Raw genomic sequence first — 22,491 nt, forward strand, 5'->3', positions numbered from 1 at the left:
ATTTCAATGTTGTCATTGTGATCTTTATTGGTTTGTTACTGTGGTTGCAATTTAACACATTGTTTGGATGAGCAGCGCAGCTTTGCACCAAAAAATGCCTTATTTTCATTGTAAGTGTACCACTATATATACACACAACATACAGCATTCATTGTAATTGTATGATTAATTATGCAGCCCTATAAAAAATAAATAAATAAATGAACCAGTTAAAAAACCCCACTGGAGTCAGATTCCATATTTCACTGTATTCACTGTAAGTGAAAAAGGAATGAAGGGAGTTGAAGGAAAGATTAAAAAAAAGATATAGAAAGAATTTGATCAAATGTAGGAAGGAAGGGGGGAAAGAAGAGGTAAAAGGAAGTGAAGAGAAGGAAGGAAGAAAAGAGTAGGATGAAAGGAGCAATTAAGCAATCAAAAAGAGAGATAAGGGGAGAAGTAATGGGGAAAAGAGAGGCAACAAAATGGAAGAAAGGAAATAAAGAAAGAAATAGAATTGAAGGAAGGAAGGAAGGAAGGAAGGAAGGAAGGCAAATAAAGCAATCAAATAAAAAAAGGAATATAAGATAATAAAAAAAACTAAAGAAAATGAAAAAAGAATATTATGGAAGTAAGGAAATAAAATAGAGAATGGAAAGAAATTAGGGAAAGAAAGAAAGGAACAATTGAAAGAAATAAACGAGTGTAGTTAGTATATGTACACTACCTATTAACATGACATTTTCTGCTAACGCACACAGAAATCTGTTTACTTACTAATAAATAAATTGTGTGTTTGCACTTCAAACAAATCTCTTCATGAATCTGATATGCAGAGAAAGTCGTGTTTAAATGAGCAAAAGCAAAGCGAATGCTTGTGATTATATCTGGTTTTACTGCACTGTGTCAAAACGCTGCGTGGTTGTGTACTGCTTCACTACAGACCTCAACACACACCGGCCATGGCACTGCCAGGGCTACAGGACCAGGCTTACCCTGAAAAACACACAGATGGAACGGGTTAGCCGAAAATGCTGCAGAGGACACGGCATGTTCTGCTTGGTTTTCCTCCTCGACCTACAGGGGAAGAGCAGATCTAAAAAAACAGTGGTTTTGTAACAAGATTTGAAGCCAACTCTTATGCAAAGTTACAAAAGCTTTGGCATCGAGGGCGGGCCAGCAGGCTTTGTACATGCAAAGACCACATCCAAAACTCTGCTCTCTTCAGAAATCCTGTTAAGTTCAGGTTGAGGCAGATAAACCTTTGCAAATATAGGTGCCTCTGTTTCATCTCTAAATGTTTATCTGGCTCAACTTCATCTCTTGTCAGCCAGGTAAAGCCTGAAACATCTGACATTTCAAAAAGAATCAATGCAGAAGGGCTATGAGAAGGACAGGTTTCCTGGAGGAGCACACTGTGTTACACTTGAGCACTGACTAGCACACTGAACAGAAGCACACACGCAGAATCTCCAAAGAAAATATACGCTCGAAACGGAAAAAGTACATCGGTGGGTGCAGTGTCTCGAAAAACACTGTCCGTTTTACCTGATATCATCAAATTAGAAGCAAATGGAAGACTGTTCTTCCTGGACATAAGAGGATTCAGGCGGAGTTTTTCCATTCGCAAAGTGACTATTTGCAATGCAGTTCATCCAACGTTAAAATAAAATATTATAATATCCATCTGGCAACCTGGTTGGAAAACGACCTGTGGATTTGCATATGAAAGAATTGGAAGGAAGGTACTTCTCAGAATAAAAGCTAAGGAAATCATTAAATGGTGTGGTTATACTTAAAAAAAAAAACATAGAAGGCACACAAAAAAGTTCAGAAAGTTTTACAACAGAATTTTGCCTCACACCAATGTGAATGCTGTGTTTTTTTTTGTCGTCGAAGTAAACTTCAGTGCTCGACAGGGTGTTGAAGTGGAGATAAGCAGACGTGCGAGATAACGGAAGGATAGCGTGAGTCGTGTGCATGTGCACCTTCTTAGAACTCACTAAAGATGAAACAGGAATTCCTTTTAAGAGTAAAGATAAAAAAAAAGTGCTGGTTAGATAGAACGAGTGTCCAAAGCAGCAGGCGGGTGGACTTGTTTATGAATGCCACCTCTAATGTCGCCTGTCTACCAGAGGCTGCCTGGAGGTTAAAAATCTGTATTGGGCTCAATTTTATGCCTCTTCGCATCTGCTTTTTAGCAAAAGTGACTTTTAAGTTGGGGCAGCGTTACAATCAAACCGTAAAGCCGAGCAGTCGGGGGTTAAAGGTCGTGCAGTAGGGCCACCTACTGGAATTTACAAGGGTGATTTTATGATTGGGGGTGACATGCTTCCCACTGATATCACACTCACAAATGAAAAGTGTACGTAAAGTAACAGTAAAAGCAACAAACTATGTGCGTATTTCATTTAAATAACTTACAAAATTAATCAAATCTATTCAGAGAACAGGCATTTTGCCTTTCATACCCCACTGGAAATACATTTAACCTTTTTTTTTTTTTTTGGTAAATTTCAGGTTGCTTTTTTTTCCCTGTAAAACACATTTTACTTTTGAAATATTAGCAGTATTCCACATCAAATGGAAATTCCTGATGATCATTTGCTGGTATGCCTATGCTAATAAAATCATTATTTTTATAAAATGTTACGCAATATGACACCTACAAACGTACAATTAGTTGATATTTCTTGGGCAACATGCAAAAAAACTGGTAAAGAAATTACGAGGAAAATGTGCTCGTCTGCTTGTAATTAGAAAATGTTTTCCTTATGCAACTGGGAACACACTTGAGAACATTTATAAAAAAAAAAAATATTTCGTCACATTTAAAGTTTTTGAAGACCTCCAAAAAAACCATCAAGAATTTTAAGAACTCATTTTTAAAAAATGACATGAAAAGAAAAGAAAATCCAGGCCAACTGTCACTGCTAAATTCATAAATAAGCAATATATGTAGTCATGCTGCAAAAGCATACAGTAGTCTCCCCCAGGTGCACTCTGGGACATTCAAGATCATCCGAAAAGTCAACAATCTCTGCTGTGGATCAATTATGTTTTATTCCCGCACTTCTCAATTCACTATTCTCAGCACATTCTTGTGATTCCTCAGCTCGAACACCAGCAGCGAGGCTTGAAATCCAGACTTCCCTGAGAAAGGCCCTCAATCCTGACCTGCTCCAACAATCTCCATCTTTTAGATCCCTGTTCCAGGCCCCTGTTTACCTCAAGGCCTCTTCATTATTTAGGATTGTTTTTTCCTTTTTCCTACAAGACCCCAACACCTGATTCCAATCATGTGAAAAAAAAAAGAACGTTTCATTTTCACACCAACGAGGACCAAAAGCAGATTACTGCAGCACCAATGCACTAGTTTGACAGTTTACTCATTCATTTGTTCATTTATCTTCATTATCTGCTTCAGTCAGGAACCAGGAACACTGGGCGAATGGAAACTTGTGTGTATCACCCAAGACAGCTGGTTGCTTTGAGAAGAACTGAAGCCATTCCACACCTTTTTAACAAGTCCACTGACGTAATGCTAGAAGACTGCCAAAACAGCATAGCTTATTTTTTATTAAAGAACACAACATTCACCCAAAATATGTTATTTTTACAACAAACTCACCATTAGAAAAATAAAAAAAACCTCATTCTGAACCAAACAATATAACTCATGTTCATTAATGTAAATAAGCACTTCAGTTACAAATAACAAGTCGTAAGAGGTTATGTAAAAAATGAAACTGCAATATTCTGTTGGATATTTATTTAAATAACATTACACAAGCAGAGAGTGCTGTATTTAAGCTGCAGGTAATCTCAGAGTTGATGATATTCAGTACGACAGCATGATTGTGTTTATACAACAGTTTTTGACTAACTGACATTTCGGGCATGTATTATGTTTTATTTTTCCTCGGGCAATGAAAATAGTTCCTAAAGAAGCAGTGCAGATGGATGGTTGTGTGTGGTCATGGCAACCTGCAGACTGACTGGCAGCATGTAATGAACTGTAGTAATGGTTTTAATGCAATGAACTATTACTAGAATTTTTAAGGAGCGAATACAGACAAAATGGAGTGATTAAAGCGGAGAAATGAATCAAATAAAACAATAACCCATAATGACAACGTGAAAGAAGTTTGTTTGAAATCTTTGCAAATTTATAAAAAATTCAAAGCTGAGTAAAAATTCACACGTAAACATGTATTCACAGCCTTTTCTTAACTTCGTTGAAGCAACTTTTTGTTTCTGAGGCACCAATTACAGCCTGAAGTCTTTGTGAGTTTGTTGCTACAAGCTCGGCACAACTACGGTATTTTTCAGCCAGTTTCTCACATTCTTCTTTGCAGAACCTCTCGAGCTCGATCGGGTTGGATGGGGAGCGTCGGTGCACAGCCATTTCCAGATCTCTATAGAGATGTTCGATCGGCTTCAAGTCCGGGCTCTGGCTGGGCCACTAATTTGTTATCTTGGCTGTGTGTTTAAAGTTGTTGTCCTGTTGGAAGATGAACCGTTGCCCCAGTCTGATGTCTAGAGCGCGCTGGAGTGGGTTTTCATCAAGGATGTGTCTATGCATTGCTGCATTCATCTTTCCCTCAATTCTAACTAGTCCCCCAGTTCTTGTTACTGAAAATGATGCTGCCACCAACATGCTTGATTGTAGGGATGGTATTGGCCAGGTGATGAGTGGTACCTGGTTTCCTTCAGACATGATGCTTGGCATTCAGGCCAAAGAGGTCAATCTATGTTTCTCATGGTCTGAGAGCCCGTCAAGTGCCTTTTAACAAACTCCAGACAGGCTGTCATGTGCCTTTTACTGAGGAGTGGCTTGCATATGGCCACTCTACCATACAGGCCTGAATTGTGGAGTGCTGCAGAGATGGTTGTTCTTTTGAAAGGTTTTCCTCTGGATTAAGGCCCTTCTCCCTCGATCTCTCAGTTTGGCTGGGTAGCTCTTCTCTAGGAAGTCCTGGTGGTTCAAAATTTCTCACTGTGTTCATTGCGACCTTCAATGCTGCAGAGATGTTTCTGTTCCCTTCCCCAGATCTGTGCCTCCATACAATCGTGTCTCGAATGTCTACAGGCAATTCCTTTGACTTCATGGCTTGGTTTTGTGCTCTGACACACTGTTAACTTTAGGACCTCAAATACAGAGGTGTGTGCCTTTCCAAATCATATCCAATCTACTGAATTCACAGGTGGACTCTAGTCAAGTTGCAGAAACATCTCAAGGATGGTCAGTGGAAATAGGATGCACCTGAGCTCATTTTTTTTGTGTCATGGCAAAGGCTGTGTATACTTATGTACATGTGATTATTTCGTTTTTTTTAATACATTTGCAAAGATTAAAAAAAATGATTCAGGTTGTCATAATGAGTATCGTTTGTAGAATTCGGAGGGAAATAATGAATTTTAATGCATTTTGGAATAAGGCTGTAACATCATAAAATGTGGGAAAAGTGAATTTCTGTGAATACTTTCCGAATGCACTGTACAAGGCCTAGGCTTTATCTCCTCTTATACAGATACATTTTCTCTGAATTTAATCTCTTGGCTGGGTATAACAGTAGATGGGAAAAGATGGCACATAATCGAAAGTGCTGATGTTCATCATCCCATGATGACCCCTGATCATAGTTCCAACACATCCAATAACAGAAGCACAACAATTTGTCTCTTGCTGCAGTATCAGTGCTGTTTTTGTTACTCTTTTACAACCGAACAGAACCTCACGCAAGATAAAACTCTCGCATTCCTACATGCATAATGAAGCACTTTCTCTTTACTGCTGTACATCTGGCCGTCTGCTCAGTCGTGTTAAATTTATTCGGTCAGGTAGCATGACAATCTTTGATTCAACCTTTTCTTATAAAAACATTTTCAAAAGCGTCCCTGTTAGCGCACACATCACGTGTTCACCGACCGAATCCAAGAATCGTGATCAGATTTCGTTTGAAAACCAGTTACGGCATTTTTATAATATTAGTAAAGTCAAACATTACTAAATAAAGAGGGCGAATTGACGCGAGGAAAAATCCCAACAGACTCCTCAATGTTTTTTCTGGCAGATGGAATTACAGCAATTACAGCTCAGGGAGCGATACGCACCCAGAATAAGTCTTCTGAGAGAATAAAAGGTTTTGTTGAGCAACAATAAGAACGAAAACATCTTTTCACAATTAAGATGCGGGATCTGAAGTGAGCATGTCAAAATTCATTAAGATTTACAAATAAGGATACGGCCCTCGAAGTAAATAGCGATCTTTGTTCAAAGAACTCCCAGAGCAAATGTTGGAGATTTCCTTCTGTCTAGAATCACCCCTGTTTTTCTCTATGGTTTATCTGATATCAACTTAGAGATGCTGCAACGCTAATGTGGTTTGGATCTGTTTAAGTGAAACCATCTGTATGTGGCCTTAAGGCAACCTTTATCAAAGACCCGCATAATTAACATTAATAAAAGGCTGATATTTATCAGCATGGTGGTGGATCACTGCACTGTAACCTCCGGGTAGTTATATGTCTAGACAGTAGAAGAACCTTTACTGTACGTAAAATGGAGCATTTGTAGGAATTTTAAATAAAACGTCTGTATTTTAAACAAACCACAACTTAAACTAAAGCCTTCTTTCTCAGTGTTTGGATTATTTTTGTGTCATTGTGTGTAAAGTCGAGGTAAATGGCATTTTAATCATAGGCAAAGTGTCCTTCATAACAACAAGCCTCGTAGCCCCAGGATCCTGAGTTCAGGGGACTGTCTGTGTCCATATTTTGGACATTTATACACGTTTTTCTTCTGCACTCTCCAGGTTTCGTCCCAATTTCCAAAAACTGTGCCCCTAAATGTGAATGTGTGCAAATTGTTATTTTTTTAATGTAATCTATCGACCCACAAAACCAATTCGTGTTTTTTTGCCGCCTAGACCCACTATCACAACCCCCTCTTCTTTTGCTTTATTGAGTAGCATCTCATATTTGAAACGTGCTCGCATAGCCCATTTTAATTTACATCTCACAACATTCACACAACCCTATAACCTGAACACAATCACCCTGAAGAAATGATCTGGAACAAGCTTCAAATCAGCAGGACCTTTATAATAAAACGCTATGATGAATTTTCTCAAGATCATGGGAAGAAGAGATAGATTTTTCCAATAATATTGGATAATAAGTCTCCTTTGAGAAGAAAACCGTTTATCTTAATTCGGGTTTGAAAGCAATTTATCAAGCTAAACCCATGTGATTGTCTGTAATCGCCTCTTGACATTAGATAAGACATGGATATTCATATTTATTCTCTGCTCAAAACACAATCATCAGACATTTTTTACTTATTTTTAAGAATACTTGCATGCTTGTTGTTATTTTTAGCTTTTAAAATGGTTTTGGTTTGTTTATTTGTTTGTTTATTTGTAGACATACACATTTACCCACTTCAACACTTTATTATTTTCCCTCACAGGGACATCTTTTCCCTTTCATACTTAAGATTGCTTATGTTTCTTCTTTCGTCCTTGATTCCTTTTATTTATTTTTTTTACACTACTATTATCAATATTATTTGTTCAATCCATCTCCATGTTTCTGTCAAAGTAACATAGAGTCCATCTTGTTCAAAAGTATTGTACCGCCCTCTAGCGGCCATTTTAGGTTTCTGGAAAGAAAAGAAAAAAAAAAAAGGAAAAAAAAAAGTCACCTGAGCTTCATTAATCCCTCGCGTCCTCGAGTCTGATTTCTCCTCTTCTTTCAGTAAGTTCAAATGTCAGAAATCTAAAAAGAAAAGCAAACAAGTGCTAAAAAAAAAAAAAAAAGAAGTTATAAACACAATAATATTAGTCTACTTGCTTCCAACTAAATTTTACTGAAAACAATTCTACACGTGAAATAATTGGAATTTAGCTTTTAGTTAAAATCATTTGACACTTGGCATAATTGTAATATTCATATTTTTTGACTATTTGCCACCTTTTGGTTTTAAATCTTATTTATTTAATTTGAAAGAAATGGCTTGTTTGAGCTTCTATGTGGCTTAAAAGGCAAGCAACAAACATTACATTCTTCACAACTACAAATACCACACACACACACACGCCCTCACCCTCATCTTCATTTTGCTTCTGTAGCTATTGAGGCCTGTAATTTCAATGAAATGACCACCGGCATTGTTGAAGACGTTTCCATAACTTCAGTCAACCTCTCAGACTTAACCAGCTCATCGTCCATTTCTGATAAAGTTTGTGTGCACTGGGGTAGGGATTTATTCTCTTTTTTTTGGTCTGAATAAGTCCTGCCAGCTGTATGTTCACTCCTCATTCATACGTTTGCTTTTTTATCCAGGATGTGAGCTCAGTTCCAGCCAAACGAAGGTCGTTTTCAAGGCAGAAGACGATCTTTTGGAGAACCAGTTCTTCATCAAAACAGTAAGATCGCTCCTCGGTTCTTGAACGATGGATTGTTTGGCCTGGATTACTATAGATTGAAGTCTCCAGTTTGTCTCTCCGATAGCTAGGATTTTCTCCCCTAAACCATTCATTTGGAATATCTTTGAGAGGATAACAGCAGATAAGTGGCCTTGATCAATACGGCATAAAAAAAATCCACCAATCCTCATTCTTATCTTCTCCACAATAAAAAAAAAATCCTTTCACATACTATTATTAGTCATGCCAATAGCAAATGTGAGATGGCCCGGGGCCAGCCCACCCGTACCACTTTCTTTTGGCCCGCATATATCCATGGAACAATGGCAATGAACTCATCCAAATCTGGCTCCCAGAACACAGCAGCAACTCAACCTTGATGACATCTTGGCTTGAAAACATGATATGAAACAGAGCATGCTGCACTTAGCATCACTTTTGGCCCCAAACTGCAATTTTGTGCAAAAAAAAAAGTACATACGGTTCAATGCATCTAGCCCAGTTTTTTAATGTTATCAAACCCCTTAAATGTGGATCCTCAAAATCCAATTGCACCAGGTTTGGCCGTATGGTGAAATCTCAACCGTCTGAAACCCAAGTCAAGTTTATTTCTATAGCGCTTTTCACAACAGACATTGTCTCAAAGCAGCTTTACAGAAATCAACAGTCAAGGTGAACGATGTGTATTTATCCCTGATGAGCAGCCATGGCGACTGTGACAAGGAAAAACTCCCTTAGATGTCATGAGGAAGAAACCTTGAGAGGAACCAGACTCAAAAGGGAAACCCATCCTCATTTGGGTGACATCAAGAGTTTGATCATAAATCTTTCAACAATACAGAACACTGGAGAGTGAGAACTAACATGAGCACTGGAGTATAAGATTATAAGTAATGTTCTTTCTACAGTCTTAATAATTATAAAACTAGGAGCTAAAGAAACCTAAAACCCAAGCAGTCGTTGGTCCACATGGTAAATCAATTTGCTGCGTGTGTTGTGAAGGGTTTTTTTTTTTTAGAAAATAGCTGTGCTGTGAATAACAAACATCTATAGAAATGCAAATGACAGACCTTTTCTTTATTTTCCCATCAATCAAAGGTGGCTTGTAAAACCATTGTTTTGAGCGTCTACAAAATGTGCAACAGTTTATTTTTTTTCCCAGAACTTATCACAGGTACTTTAACATTAGAATGCAGAGAAAATAATCACTTTTCTTTTATTCGGGGTGAACGTGCTGTCTCGGCTTCAATGTACTCATGAAAAGAAAGGAGTACTTTGTCATTTCTTTTTTTCCCTCCAGTGCTTTGAGTTCAAGTGGAAGATTAGTTTAAAGCAAGAAAACCAGTTCAAGATCAAGTGCTTCGAACTCAATTGCCTTTTCCTCAGATATGCCTCAGTGCTCAGGCAAGTGACGAGATGCATGTGGTCGCAGTATCTGACGGAGTCGGCGAGTCCAAGCCTGTCCCGATTGCCACCCTGCGTCACTGCATGCCCACAGTGAGTCGACCGCAATCTAAACTTGTATCTAGGACGACGTGTTTAAGCAGCATGCGCTTGATCCTGCACTTGATCTCCCGTTTCAGGTCAGCTTCCCTGCCTTGGAGCTCATGCCACCTGTTACCTTCAGCTTGTGTTCGGGCAAAGGGCCGGTCTTCATCTCTGCACAGCATATTACACGTGAGCATGGGGTGCGCATAACTTTGTGCATGGGATCCTTTAACATTAATAAACTTCCATTTCTGTCTTTTTAGTCAATCCTACTGAAAACACTGAGGAGGACGAAGAGGAAGGAGCGCTTGTTGGTTGACTGTTTTACAAATGGAACCCATTGTTTGGAGGAATCGGATCAGATTTTGGCATGTCGGTTTAATGAATGCGTAGAATGTTTATGGATCAGAAAGGCAAAGGGGAAACAAATTCAAAGGCTTGGAGTGTAATTATGCAGTATGGATGTGCTGCTGTTTGTCTGCCTTTTCTTTTAGTAATAATTAGATACAGATGATGAACCCACGGTCAAGTGATTGCTGAAATTAACCAATGTGGCACAAATGCAGGACGAGCAAAGATGATTGCTGGATTCAATCCAACCATGCATCTGAATATGTGAATAGAATAATGATTTGTATTGTGAACATGATGAGTGTGGTGGGTTTTCTGGGGAATAATATGTGCAATTAAATGTTTTTTGTTTCCCCCCCTGATGCTCACTGATAGAAATTTGCTTGGGGGTGAAATAAAACATTGAGAAGGGCTTTATTTTATTTAAGGTTTTTTTAAGGCCTGAATACTTTACTATTTGGGGCTGTGTCCCAAATCGCATTAAACCCTGACTTACTATGGCAAAACATTGCCATGGATGTCGTAGTCCACTACTTAGACGCAGATCACGTGATTTAGGTACCATAACAACAAACGACAACACACAAAGGCCACGTTGGTTCACCTTGAATCTCGCGAGAACCTCAACAAAAACACCTGTAAACACTTTTTTAAAAAATAGGGTGTAAATCCAGCAATGGCTTCCTCGCTGTCAGTGTTCCGGGGCTCCCCTGCGACTGCGCGCATCGCCCAGGAGAAACTTCTGGAAGATTTCCAGCGCGACTCGCATCCTGACAAGGTGTGTCTCGCGCGCAGAGGTGAGTCACGCGACTGTGGGAGATCATGTCGCGCGCGTCGCATCAGTTACCTCAGGACCTGTTTCACATCTTTAAAATAAAAAAATGAAATACACATTAAAAAACTTAATGCGTCTTTATTTAGATTTTATTTACGTTATACATTTGCCTGTTTATTCACCCGAGATGTAACTTGATTAATTGACATCATAAACATGGATAGTTTCATGCATCTTAATTCGGATTGAATTCGCATTAAAAATCCAGGTGTAAATGCACGCGAGTTGAACTTGGATTATCTCATGCATCTTAAATCGAATTTAATTCAGATTAGATACTGTGGTGTTAACGTTCCTGAGATTTGCCTGATTTACATAAAAAAAATCCATAGTGTAAATGCACCCAAATTGGACCCGTATTATTTCTTGATACAGATTTAATTGACATAATAGATGTACCTAGATTATTTCATGCCTTTTAATTCAGGTATAATTCACATCAGAATCCATGGTGTGAATGCTCCTGCGATGTACCTGGATTAATTCATCCTTTAAAAAAGACTTAAAATACATCAAAAATAAGTAGTGTAAATGCACCGGAGTTGGACCTGGAATATTTCAGCCATCTTAATCCAGATTTAATCCACATCAGAATCTGTGGTGTAAATGCTCCTGAGATGTACCTGGATTATTTCAGGAATTTAAATTAATTTAATTAACGTCAGAATCTGATGTTTTGCATCTGAGATATACAGCATCTCACAAAAGTGAGTACATTTCAGCAACCATTTTATTATATGATCTCAAGGGACAATTCTATAGAAATGGAAACTGGATATATTTCAGAGTAGTCAATGTGCAGCTTGTATAGCAGTGTTGTTTTACAGTCCTCTGAAAAAAAACTCAACATTCAACCATTATTGTGTAAATAACTGCAAGCAAAAGGTCACACACTTACATACTCCTGTTTTACCCAAATGGGGTATAGCCTATGTAAACAATTTTATTAGAGTTTTCCTTTTATTTAATTTAATCAATTTAATTTATGCCAATTTCATTGATTACTTAATTTAATAAATATAATAAAAATGTGCATTGCATTAATTTGACTTATTCCATTTTATTTTTTAAATTGAAAATTGTTTTCAAAATGTAAGCTGTCCAAATCTTGATCACAAATGTTAATATTAAACTGCGTCAATAAAAAAAAAAAACAAGCAATTTAATTTTTTTGCATTTCTTCCCTCTAACCATACCGAAATTATCATTAAACTGAACCTCAACTTAAAAACCGCTGTACGTACCGAACTGTGAATTCTGTGAACCGTTACACCCCTAGTGAGCATTATTGTTATCTGGCACTGCCTCAATCCTCCTGGGTATAGAATTTACCAGAGCTGCACAGATTGTTGCTGGGATCCTCTTCCACTCCTCCATAATGACATCACAGAGCTGCTGCTTCTTGAGAGACAGCTTTAGAAGAGGCTTCCTTCTGGGATGATGACCATAGAAACTGGTCTAAACACAGACAAGCAGACCTTCCACTTCTGCAACCTCTAAAGCAATGCTGCAGCACTCATTCGTCTTTTTTTAAAGCAGCTTCTGCACCTGACGCAACAGCCCGAGGACTCGACTTCTTTGATGGACCCTTGTGAGGTCTGTTCCGAGTGGAACCAGTCTTGGAAAACCTCTGTATGCCCTGGCCACTGTACTATAACTCAGTTTCAGGGTGTTACAGATCTTCTTACAGCCTCGGCCATCGTTGTGGAGAGCAACAATTCAAATTCTCAAATCCTCAGAGAGTCATTCCCATGAGGCGCCATATTGAACATCCAGTGGTCAGTATGAGAGAATTTTACTCAAAGCACCAAATTTTACTTGCTCTAATACAAGATGCACAAATTTGTATGGTCCTGTCAAAAACCATGAACATGATGAAGAGGACATCAAACGATGTACAGCTGTTATCACGTACTCGCCAGCTGTTTAGACAACAATGGCTGTATGTATGCTCCACATTATAGTATTGTCCCTTGAGAAGATATACCAAATGGTTGCTGAAATGTAAGGGGTGTACTCACTTTTGTGATACCGTACCTGATCTTTTTGCCCATCTTAATTAAGGTTTAATTAGCTTTAAAATCTGAAAATAAATGCATTTGAAGATCATCATGCATCTAGTAACTTGATTGTATTGTATTAAACGTTAGGTTCTTTCCTGGCTAGAGGCTCTCAGACAATGCCATCCTACGTTACAATAAAAAAGAGGAACAAACCTGTTTTTTTACTGTCTTTCTAATTGGTTTGATATATGTTCCTTTCATGGACTCTGTCTAATTTGTCATTAAATGTGGCTCAGTAAAAGGTCTGAGCCTGAATCGGTTGTCATGGGGATGCATTTACAGTGTACCTGGTGTCAATAGACCTCGGACCTCTTGAAATGCTTCGGGCTTTCAGTCTGTCCATGAGCACCTCAAATGCACTCGAACAACACTGTAGCTTAATTACTAACCAACTTCTGTGCACTTCTTCCTGTTTAGAATATGTAGGTGAGGATGGCCAGCCCATAGTGATTCCTCTCATCCAGAAGATTAAACAACAAATTGCCACTGACCCCACTCTACTTCCTGAGTACCTACCTCCACTTGGCATGTCAGAATTCAGCATCAGGGCATCGCAGCTGGCATTAGGCCGGGACAGTCGTGCCATTCTGGAGAATAGGGTGATGTTTCCGTTTCTTTTTGTATTGCACACACAATTGGGCTTCTGGTGTTATTTTAGGATTATCACACTGTAGACGACGCCAATAAAACCTTGGCTGTTTAATTGCAACAGATTGTGCGATATGTTCTCCATATTAGATTCAATGATTAAGATCCTCCAACAAACATGATTAAACCACTGATTAAAGAAAATTACTTGTCATTAATTGGCATGTTCTGGCTTTTTGAGGTAATACAGTAAATCTTTCTACTTTTGATTAAGAAGTGGTCACACTCTGAGATTGGATTTCAGTGCCAGAACTAGACATTAATGCCTCTAAATAATCAGCATGTCACATAATGCAAATAATATTTTTTTTTTTTACACTGTATGAGACAGCAGCATCAGACTGACATCCTAAAGCTTCACTCTGCCCGTATGAGATACGCCTCGGTTTGTTTGAATTGCTTGTTAAACCCATTGGTGTTTTATTCATCGCAGACGACTTGACCGGCTGAATACACTGATAACAACGTTGGCGTAAAAATCTACATGCTGCAGTTTGTTTAGACGAGAGAGACGATCAAAGCAGCCTTTGACTCGATGTCGGATTGATCTGTAAAAACCAAACGCATGGTGTTTTTTGCAAATATGTAATCTTACGCCACCCTTGTTTTTCACAGTGAATTGAATTGCCAGACGTATGCAAATGTATATGATTGGATTATCTCGTCGGAATGCTGCCTGAAACTGAAAAAATCTGGGTTTTCTTTTACTTTTATGGACACATTTCGAAGATTTTAATTCCTGAAATAGTGAAACAGTGAAAAAGTAAAAACAAAAATTGATTTTTTTTTTTCATGAAAAAAATCCATGATGTGGATGTTTTTTTCCCCACTATGAGAACCTTGATGTGACTTTCAATTTAGCCCTATCATTGGAAAGCCATACAAAGTTCACAAGGTTGTAAAAAAAGACTACAAAACTATTCAATTCAATAATTTCACCAGCAGTGTTGGGTATTTTCTTTTTCTTCGTCCCTGCCAATCAACAAGGGTTATCTAAGCAGCCTTCAGCTGCAACCCTCTATTATTGAAACTAGTCATTTACTGTTGCCAATGACAGTTTTTTCTCTCTTTCTTTCTTCTTTTGGATCTCATTCAAATACAATTAAAATAGAGCAAAAATCAAACCATGCAGTAAAACACACTGAAAGGAATGCATGCATCTAAATATGAGAGACTCCACCACATCAGTTGTGTCACCGGATAAAGCATCACCTCTGAATGATGAACCAAAGGCATTCCATAAACATGACTATTTTGTCTATTTTTTGAGTGCCAGTTACATTAAATAAGACTCTGCTTTCTCCTGTACAAAACAGGGATGCGCTTTAGACCGCAGTTTCGAGTTCTTGTGTACGCTTGTGAAGCGGTCAATTACAGCACTGTTGTTTTTTTCCCTTCTTGTTGTAGCTCAGCAACCTACTTCTGATAATCACAGTGTGCTCCAGTAGAACTGCAAGCCGAAAAAAAAAAAAAAAAAACATACACACACTCATTCCACGTTGATGATATTTGAGTGCTTAAGGCTATGAGATGACACACATTACACTGAAACTAATAATAACAATAATAAAAAAAGGTACCAAAAAAACTGATCAATTTTCATTTCTTGCTTATTAAAGCAAGCCATTACATATGGATTCCTGATAGGAAAGTGCTGTAATTGTACAGGATGAAAAACAAGAGATGTGAGACACACATGGAATTGCATTGCTTCTTCTGCTTGCATTTGTGACGTAAGAAAAAAACGCATTAAAATAAATAAATAAAAAAAACAGAATTGTCTCTCAGTAAAAAAAAAAAGAAATCAGCAGCAATTCTGACTTTGCAGCAGAAGATAATTGAATGACTCATACAGTATGTACAGTACAGAACATGAGGCTGGCTCTTTAATATCGCTTCACTCTCTGCAGGTTTTCGGTGTACAGGCGGTGGGCAGCTCCGGAGCAGTGCGTCTGGGGGCGGAGTTACTGAAGGGCTGCTACTGCACCAACTCTTCTTGGGATGGCCATATTCTCCTGTCTTCACCGTGTGACGGTGTGTAGAACTCTACTGTTGGGATAGACGCTCAGCACTTAAGTCTAAAAGCACCAGTGGTCATCAACTTGGAAATGCATCACATTATGATCATGCTGCATTGTTAAAGACTAAGAAACAACCTAAAAACCAATATTTTTATATTTAAAAATAAAAAAACATCTTTTGATATTGTATTATATGGTTAGCTTCAGCTCTTTATGCTGTACTACAGCTTCATAAGTATGCATGCAGAAAACTCGAAACCTAGAAGCTATTGACTTGTTTAATAGCCACAAAACATGCCTAAAGTGTGTTTCGGTCAGGCTTCTAGTTTAGTAGTCAGGAAATTGGACATTGTCTCTCAGTCTCAATTGCGAAATTCTGGAACATTTGCTTCCTAAAGGAATCCCACAATGCACCGCAAAGGTCATGGAACATCAATGCGAATTGGAAATAACTTTTTTTTTCTGAAGCCTTATGTAAATGTAATGTAAGTTGTTAGTTATCATTGGTGCAGCTCTCACATGATTAGCAAATTCTTTCTTAATTTGATTTGATGTTCTGCATGAGTCTGATAACTATTAAATGGCTAATGGTTTGAAAAAAAAAAAATCCAGTATTGAGCCTATAATCCTGCTTATAGTAACAATGTATGTGATTAAGCTACAGTAACAAATTTATAGGATATTTTCTTTTGTATTTTGCATATATTTGGGCTTTTACAATTGCTGGTGTGGAAATTAATGGTTCATGCTGCATGCTGTTAAAAATAAATAAATATATATATTGATTATATATAAATAAATAAATAAATGCCAGTAGTAACGTTATACAATATGCAGTGCCCCAATGTGTACACCATATACTTGTAAAGAGCTGATTGAGATGCACCCACTAGAAACCCTATACAATTTAACACTTATAATAAATAGGCTGTCCAAAACATGATTAAAAAAAAGTTCTATTGGAAAGCAATCTCTCATACTGGTGTGATTGTGGTTGTTTCCCAGAGTTATTAGCTGGTATCTTTGAAGCAGCGTGTTTCGCTGTGGTGAAACGCTACCGCTACTGGAACCCCGGGAGTTGCAAAGTGCACGTGGAGGAAATAATAGAGGACCTGGAGACAGCCCCGGAAGAAAGTGTGGTGGTTCTGTACACTTCGGGACACAGTCCTACCGGAGTTGATCTCTCCCAGGATGAATGGAAAAGTGTGGCTGAAGTCATGGTGGTATGGTGTTGATGTGTTTCTGTGAGGCAAATAAAAAAAATCCTGTAAATGTAATTTAAATTAATAGTATGATGAAATATATTGAAATTTGTATATGTTCTATTCTGGGTTTAGGAAACATTAATACTGTCTTTCAAGTGTATACTTTTATTACATGATACCAGACACAGATATAACAAATATAAATAAGTAATTATAGGCACTGGATATTAATATTATTAAAAAATTAGGCAGTAAAGGAAAACAATACGTAACACAAATAATTACAAATGAGCACGATAATAAAACATAATTAATATATAACCTATATACAATTATGATACAAATTATAAGCCCTACATTTTTTAATTCAGCATCAACATTGACAAATTTTTGCTGTTACGGTGGATTTTTATAAGTAGGAAAGTCACAAGGAATGAGAATGTGAATGCACAGATGCTGAACTATTTTTTGGTGTGTGATGGTCTTTTCATGAATGTTGTGTATCAGGTTGTATCAGGTACATCTCTATTCAGTACCTCTCGCTTTTCTTTTCTTCTCTTCTCTTTTCTTCTTTCAGAAACGTCGGCTTCTGCCCTTTTTCTTGCTTCCAGCTCAGGGTTTGTGCAGTAGGGATGTTGATCAGGACTCCTGGGGGTTGAGATATTGTGTATCTTTGGGGATGGAAGTGCTGTGTGCTCAGTCGTTCTCACACAACTTCAGCCTGTATGGTAAGAGCAAACAGTGTAATAGAGCAGCACACCTTTGTAATATAGATATTATTAGATATTTAGATTATTAGAGAGTAGTAGGGCTCAGTCCACCCTCTGAAATTCAAATGTACATAAGAACATAAGCATATACAGTATGCTATGCAGTTACATTGTTTTTCCAAATACGTTAAATAGAATATAATTTAAATGTTAAAAATAAAAAGTTGAGCAATACAAATAGAACAAATGAATCATGAGGGATGTGCGATATAACAACATAGAATACAACCAACTACAAAATAGAAATGAAATACAAAAGAATTTGTTTGCCATATAAAAATAGGAATGAAATTTAAAATAGAAATAGAATTAGCTAATAAAAATAAAATGATTATTTAACAGAGGGTCACACTAGATCATTTTATTTCAGTTTGTAAATCGTCTTTATCGATGGACATTATCCCAAAAGCAGCTTTAAAATATTCAATAGATTGAGACTATACATGATAGCATCACAATTTATTCTCTATAAGTTTGTCCCTAATGAGTGTGTGGTAAGAAAAAACTCTCTCTGAAATTATATAAGTCTATATAAGACGAAATCTTGAGAGGAACCAGACTCAAAAGGGAACCCGTAATCAAGTGACACCGAATGTCTATTCATTTTAGATTCATCTGTTGTTCAGTGATGGACACTTAAATGCAAAACAGCCCCAAGCCATTATAACAATCTGCTTATATTAATACAGTCCAAATCCATCTTCATGGTTCCTGAGTTTAACCGTCCACAGTAATCTCATGTCTCTTTGGGCTGTTCATGTGGAACCATCCTCAGCTGCAGGAAATGGTTTAAAGTTAAAGAGAACTCCATGTAAATCTATTGTTTGGCTTCATTTTATAACTTAATGTCAAGTTACAGTGGAACCTCGTGTTCGAACGGCCTGGTGTATGTATGTTTTGTTATACGGACAAAAATATCAATGAAATTTTGTCTCATTATACGTATGAAGCCTTGTTATAACCACATCCCCAACATTCCCAACTCAGCGACAACAGCCAAGAAGTTTCATTAGATCTGTTTTTAGTAAAAGTTAAGAAGAAATGAGATTCAAGCGAAAGCCTTCCCACCGCGATTCCCTGTTCCCAGAGGTTACCCTTATCCTTCACTCCGCCTCGTCTTCCTCACACCATCACTGACTCTCCTCTAAGCAGTTTTTCTTTTCATTTAAAATTGATATTGGTACAATATACAGTAATACAACAAATATCACTTATAAATGTATTATACTGTATTACTGTAATGTATTTAAAATTTTATATGAATATTTTCCGGGTCCTGGAACGCATTATCCGAATTCCCATTATTTCTTATGGGATAATTTATACGTTATACGTATGATTTTGTTAGAGTTTACTTATCTGGAACGAATTACATTTGCAAACCGAAGTTCCACTGTACTATTGAATCAATTCGGTGAATGGATTTTATATATTTTACTTTACGAAACACATTACATTTGGTGAACATATGTGGATTGAGTAAGTGTTATTTACTCATCCCAGGCAGCCAGATGTGGAGTAACTACACATGGCGAGCTTGCGCTTAAAAAATATATATATATATTGTTCAGAGTAAAAAGCATTCGTTCATTCTTCACTTGTCTAATATCGTATCCAATCTCACATTCTCAGGAGAGAGAGTGGCTCACCTCCTGTGTGTTGTGAAGGAAAACGCTGCGCTGGTGACTGTCCAATCCCAAGTGGAGAAGATCGTCCATACACTGTGGTCCCGCCCCCCAGTGGAAGGTGCCAGAGTGGTGACAACAGTGCTCAGCAATCCTGCACATATGGTGGAATGGTAAGCCTCTTCAAACCTTTTTTTTTTTTTTTTAAACGAGAGTGAATCATTTCTGATTCCCGCTTGGAAAAAATGAGGCCTTGCCTTGTGAATAAGACCCAAAGGAGAAAAATAAATACAAAGAGCAAAAGAATAAAAATTCCTTAAAGAACAGTGGAACAAAGTTCTGTATTGTAGTTGGAAATATATACAGGAAGGAACATAATTCACGATTCACATTACTCTTGTCGTTTCCATAATTTATAAGTAGACACATATATATATATATATATATATATATATATATATATATATATATATATATATATATACTTCATCAACCTGCGGCTTTTAAGAGAGCGGTGATGGAGCTGATGATCCTCATACTCATACTAATGACATACTCATTATAATGTTTGTTTTTTATCCTAGAGAGGAGGCAATACAATTGTGCACCACATCCATATTAACACCTCAGATGTACAATATATATATATATATATATATATATATATATATATATATATAGTACATGGTAGGTGGTAACTCAGTGGATAAGAGATCGATCTTCTGATTAGAAGTGCATGAGTTTGAATCCTAACACCAACACGCTGCCACTGCTGGACCTTAAACAAGGTGTTTAACCTCATCTGCTCAGTTGTAAAAAATAATTGTAAGCTCGTATAGTGTGGGCGGAGCTCAAAACGGATGTCTCATTCAGTTATTGGTTCTGATGATATATTGTAAGATGTATTGGTAGATAATAAAACATAGAGCAGTATCAATGCCAATCTAATATTAAATACTTCTTTTATATTAGATATGACACAATGAATTAGTAAAATTGTACATAGAAAATCCAAGAAATTGGATGTTTTGGATTCAAATCAAGCGTTAATTAAAAAAAAAAGTCTCAGGTGCTTCTGAGCAACCGCAAAGGCCTGAACTACACTCAGGTGAGTTTAAAAATCTGAATTTCAGCAGCTGGATCTGAATACCGAAAACGTAATATTGCCAACTTCACACTTTGAATACGCCCAATAAGTGCCACTCTGAATACAGCCCTTATCAGTCCTCCGTCGGAAATGCTGTATACATTATTAAGTGACTGCAATGAATTTTCCATCAGGCTGGAAGGGCTAAAAGGTACAGTGGAGAGATGCATGCTGATGAAGGAGCGCCTCAGAGAGAAGCTTCGGCTGTTAGGAAGCCCGGGTTCATGGGAGCAGTTGATTAAGTCGGGAGGACTCTACTGTTGTATCGGACTCTCCGGTGAGTGTCTGTGTTAACAAATCAATTGAGTAAACTCAACCGCTTATAACAGCTGTGTGAGTGCTTTCCCAGATTCATTCGGCGGAGATCAAGCCAGGGATCGACTTTTTTTGCCTAAAGGGAAGTTCGCAGTCACCAAACAGCACGTTCTGTGCACACAAAGGCGGTTATTTACGCTTCGATACAAACTGTTTTGCCAAGTACACAGACTCCTCTAAAAGGTGTTTCTAGTTGTTTCTAAGTTGTCCCGAACCTGCCTTAAATGTCTCCTTTTAGGTAAAGTTTGATAGAGAACCTGTAGCCGAAAACAGCAATCTTTTCCTTTTTCCCTTATTATGGTACTTCCTTATGGTTCTGATAAATTCTGAATAAGTTCTGACTCAGACACAGTTTGTAATTACAGCAAAAAAAGTCCCATCGATCCCTGACAGGCATAACAATAAAGTCACGTGTCTAACTAGAAATTGTGACTTATTCGTGGTATTTAGACAAACTTCTGAAAGTCTAAGAGGCCTGTTTTCTTACAGTTTCTATTCCCTATACTCTCTGCATCTTCGCATGATTAATTTATGGTAATTTGGCACTAGTCACACACTCACCGACAGCTTTGAAAATGTAACAGGGGACTTATGAAGTCTGTGCTCTTTTCAGATTGTCCTTTAAAAAACGTTTGCCATCTAATGAGACGCCGAGCGCGTGCAAAATCGGCTGTTTAAAGATTTTAAACGCTTCACCAGCAATCTCTGTCTCGATCTTCCGCTAATAAATGAGCATGAACCCAAATCCAAGAATCAACTCGATTATAAGTGGTCTATCTGACATTAGCAGCAAAGTGTGATGTGGGAAGGAAAACGATTTAGATGAATTCATTTGCACGCTCTCTCTCTCTCTCTCTCTCTCTCTCTCTCTCTCTCTCTCTCTCTCTCTCGCTCTCTCTTTCTACACTGATGTGATGTGTATTTATGGCCCATGGCGTAAAAAAGTGTAAAATAGATCTCCAAACAAGATTTTGCATCAGTGATTCATCCAGCGGCAAATATACAAATGTTTTTTTTTTTTTTTTATCGTTTTATTCGTTTTTGTCCATTAGATCAGCAGGTGGAATTTCTGCTGAAGCAGAGGCATGTGTACCTGCTCCGGGGTGGCTGCTTCAACGTGAGTGCTATCAACAGCGGTAACCTCGACTACGTGGCAGAATCGCTTCATCTAACTTTAACCACTCAACCCTGACCTTTGGTTGAAATCATCACAGCATAGACGGATATGTCTGAAATGAATGCTGTGCTTCTGTGCTATTTATTTATGTAGTTATGTCTTTGGGAGTTTTAAAATAGGCCACAGGCTATGCATTAAACATAATTAATTTATAGTTTAGATCTACATGTAGATGTGTTCAGTTATCTTATTAGTATAAAACCTAGTATGATTTAGATACACTATATGGACAAAAGTTTGTGAACACCCAAACATTAGATTGGGTACAGTATGTGCTTTTTGAACATCCCATTCCACATTTAGTTTCCATTTGCTGTTCTAATAACCTCCACTCTTCTTTGAAGATGTTCCTCTAGATTTTAGAGTGTGTTTGTAGAGATTCGTGCTCAGTCAGGTACTGTTGTTAGGTCAGTCAGAAATCTTAATAGTGCTTCA

The 22,491-nt window shown here is 37.7% G+C and overlaps 2 protein-coding genes across 4 annotated transcripts; both read left to right on the forward strand.

Moving 5' to 3' along the window:
• The first annotated feature begins 7,616 nt into the window (after positions 1 to 7,616).
• Positions 7,617 to 10,776, forward strand: npm2a (nucleophosmin/nucleoplasmin, 2a). 2 transcript variants are annotated; one of them, XM_046870730.1, is made up of 6 exons: positions 7,617 to 7,740; positions 8,115 to 8,240; positions 8,329 to 8,411; positions 9,798 to 9,908; positions 9,995 to 10,088; positions 10,163 to 10,776. In XM_046870730.1, exons 2-6 carry the CDS (start codon positions 8,141 to 8,143, stop codon positions 10,216 to 10,218), a joined length of 444 nt encoding a protein of 147 aa, XP_046726686.1. In that variant the 5' UTR covers positions 7,617 to 7,740; positions 8,115 to 8,140; the 3' UTR covers positions 10,219 to 10,776. The 2 variants fall into 2 exon arrangements, with proteins under 2 accessions (XP_046726686.1, XP_046726687.1); XM_046870731.1 differs by lacking the exon at positions 7,617 to 7,740 and adding an exon at positions 7,891 to 8,027.
• Positions 10,777 to 10,915: 139 nt separating this feature from the next.
• On the forward strand, positions 10,916 to 22,210 carry got1l1 (glutamic-oxaloacetic transaminase 1 like 1). Of its 2 annotated transcripts, none has more exons than XM_046870728.1 (8): positions 10,916 to 11,047; positions 13,566 to 13,747; positions 15,707 to 15,830; positions 16,823 to 17,040; positions 17,600 to 17,750; positions 19,425 to 19,590; positions 20,699 to 20,841; positions 21,932 to 22,210. In XM_046870728.1, exons 1-8 carry the CDS (start codon positions 10,927 to 10,929, stop codon positions 22,069 to 22,071), a joined length of 1,245 nt encoding a protein of 414 aa, XP_046726684.1. In that variant the 5' UTR covers positions 10,916 to 10,926; the 3' UTR covers positions 22,072 to 22,210. The 2 variants fall into 2 exon arrangements, with proteins under 2 accessions (XP_046726684.1, XP_046726683.1); XM_046870727.1 differs by lacking the exon at positions 21,932 to 22,210 and adding an exon at positions 20,914 to 21,314.
• The last annotated feature ends 281 nt before the right edge of the window (positions 22,211 to 22,491 follow it).

Source organism: Silurus meridionalis, chromosome 17 (genome assembly GCF_014805685.1).
Source record: "Silurus meridionalis isolate SWU-2019-XX chromosome 17, ASM1480568v1, whole genome shotgun sequence".
Classification (NCBI taxonomy): domain Eukaryota; kingdom Metazoa; phylum Chordata; class Actinopteri; order Siluriformes; family Siluridae; genus Silurus; species Silurus meridionalis.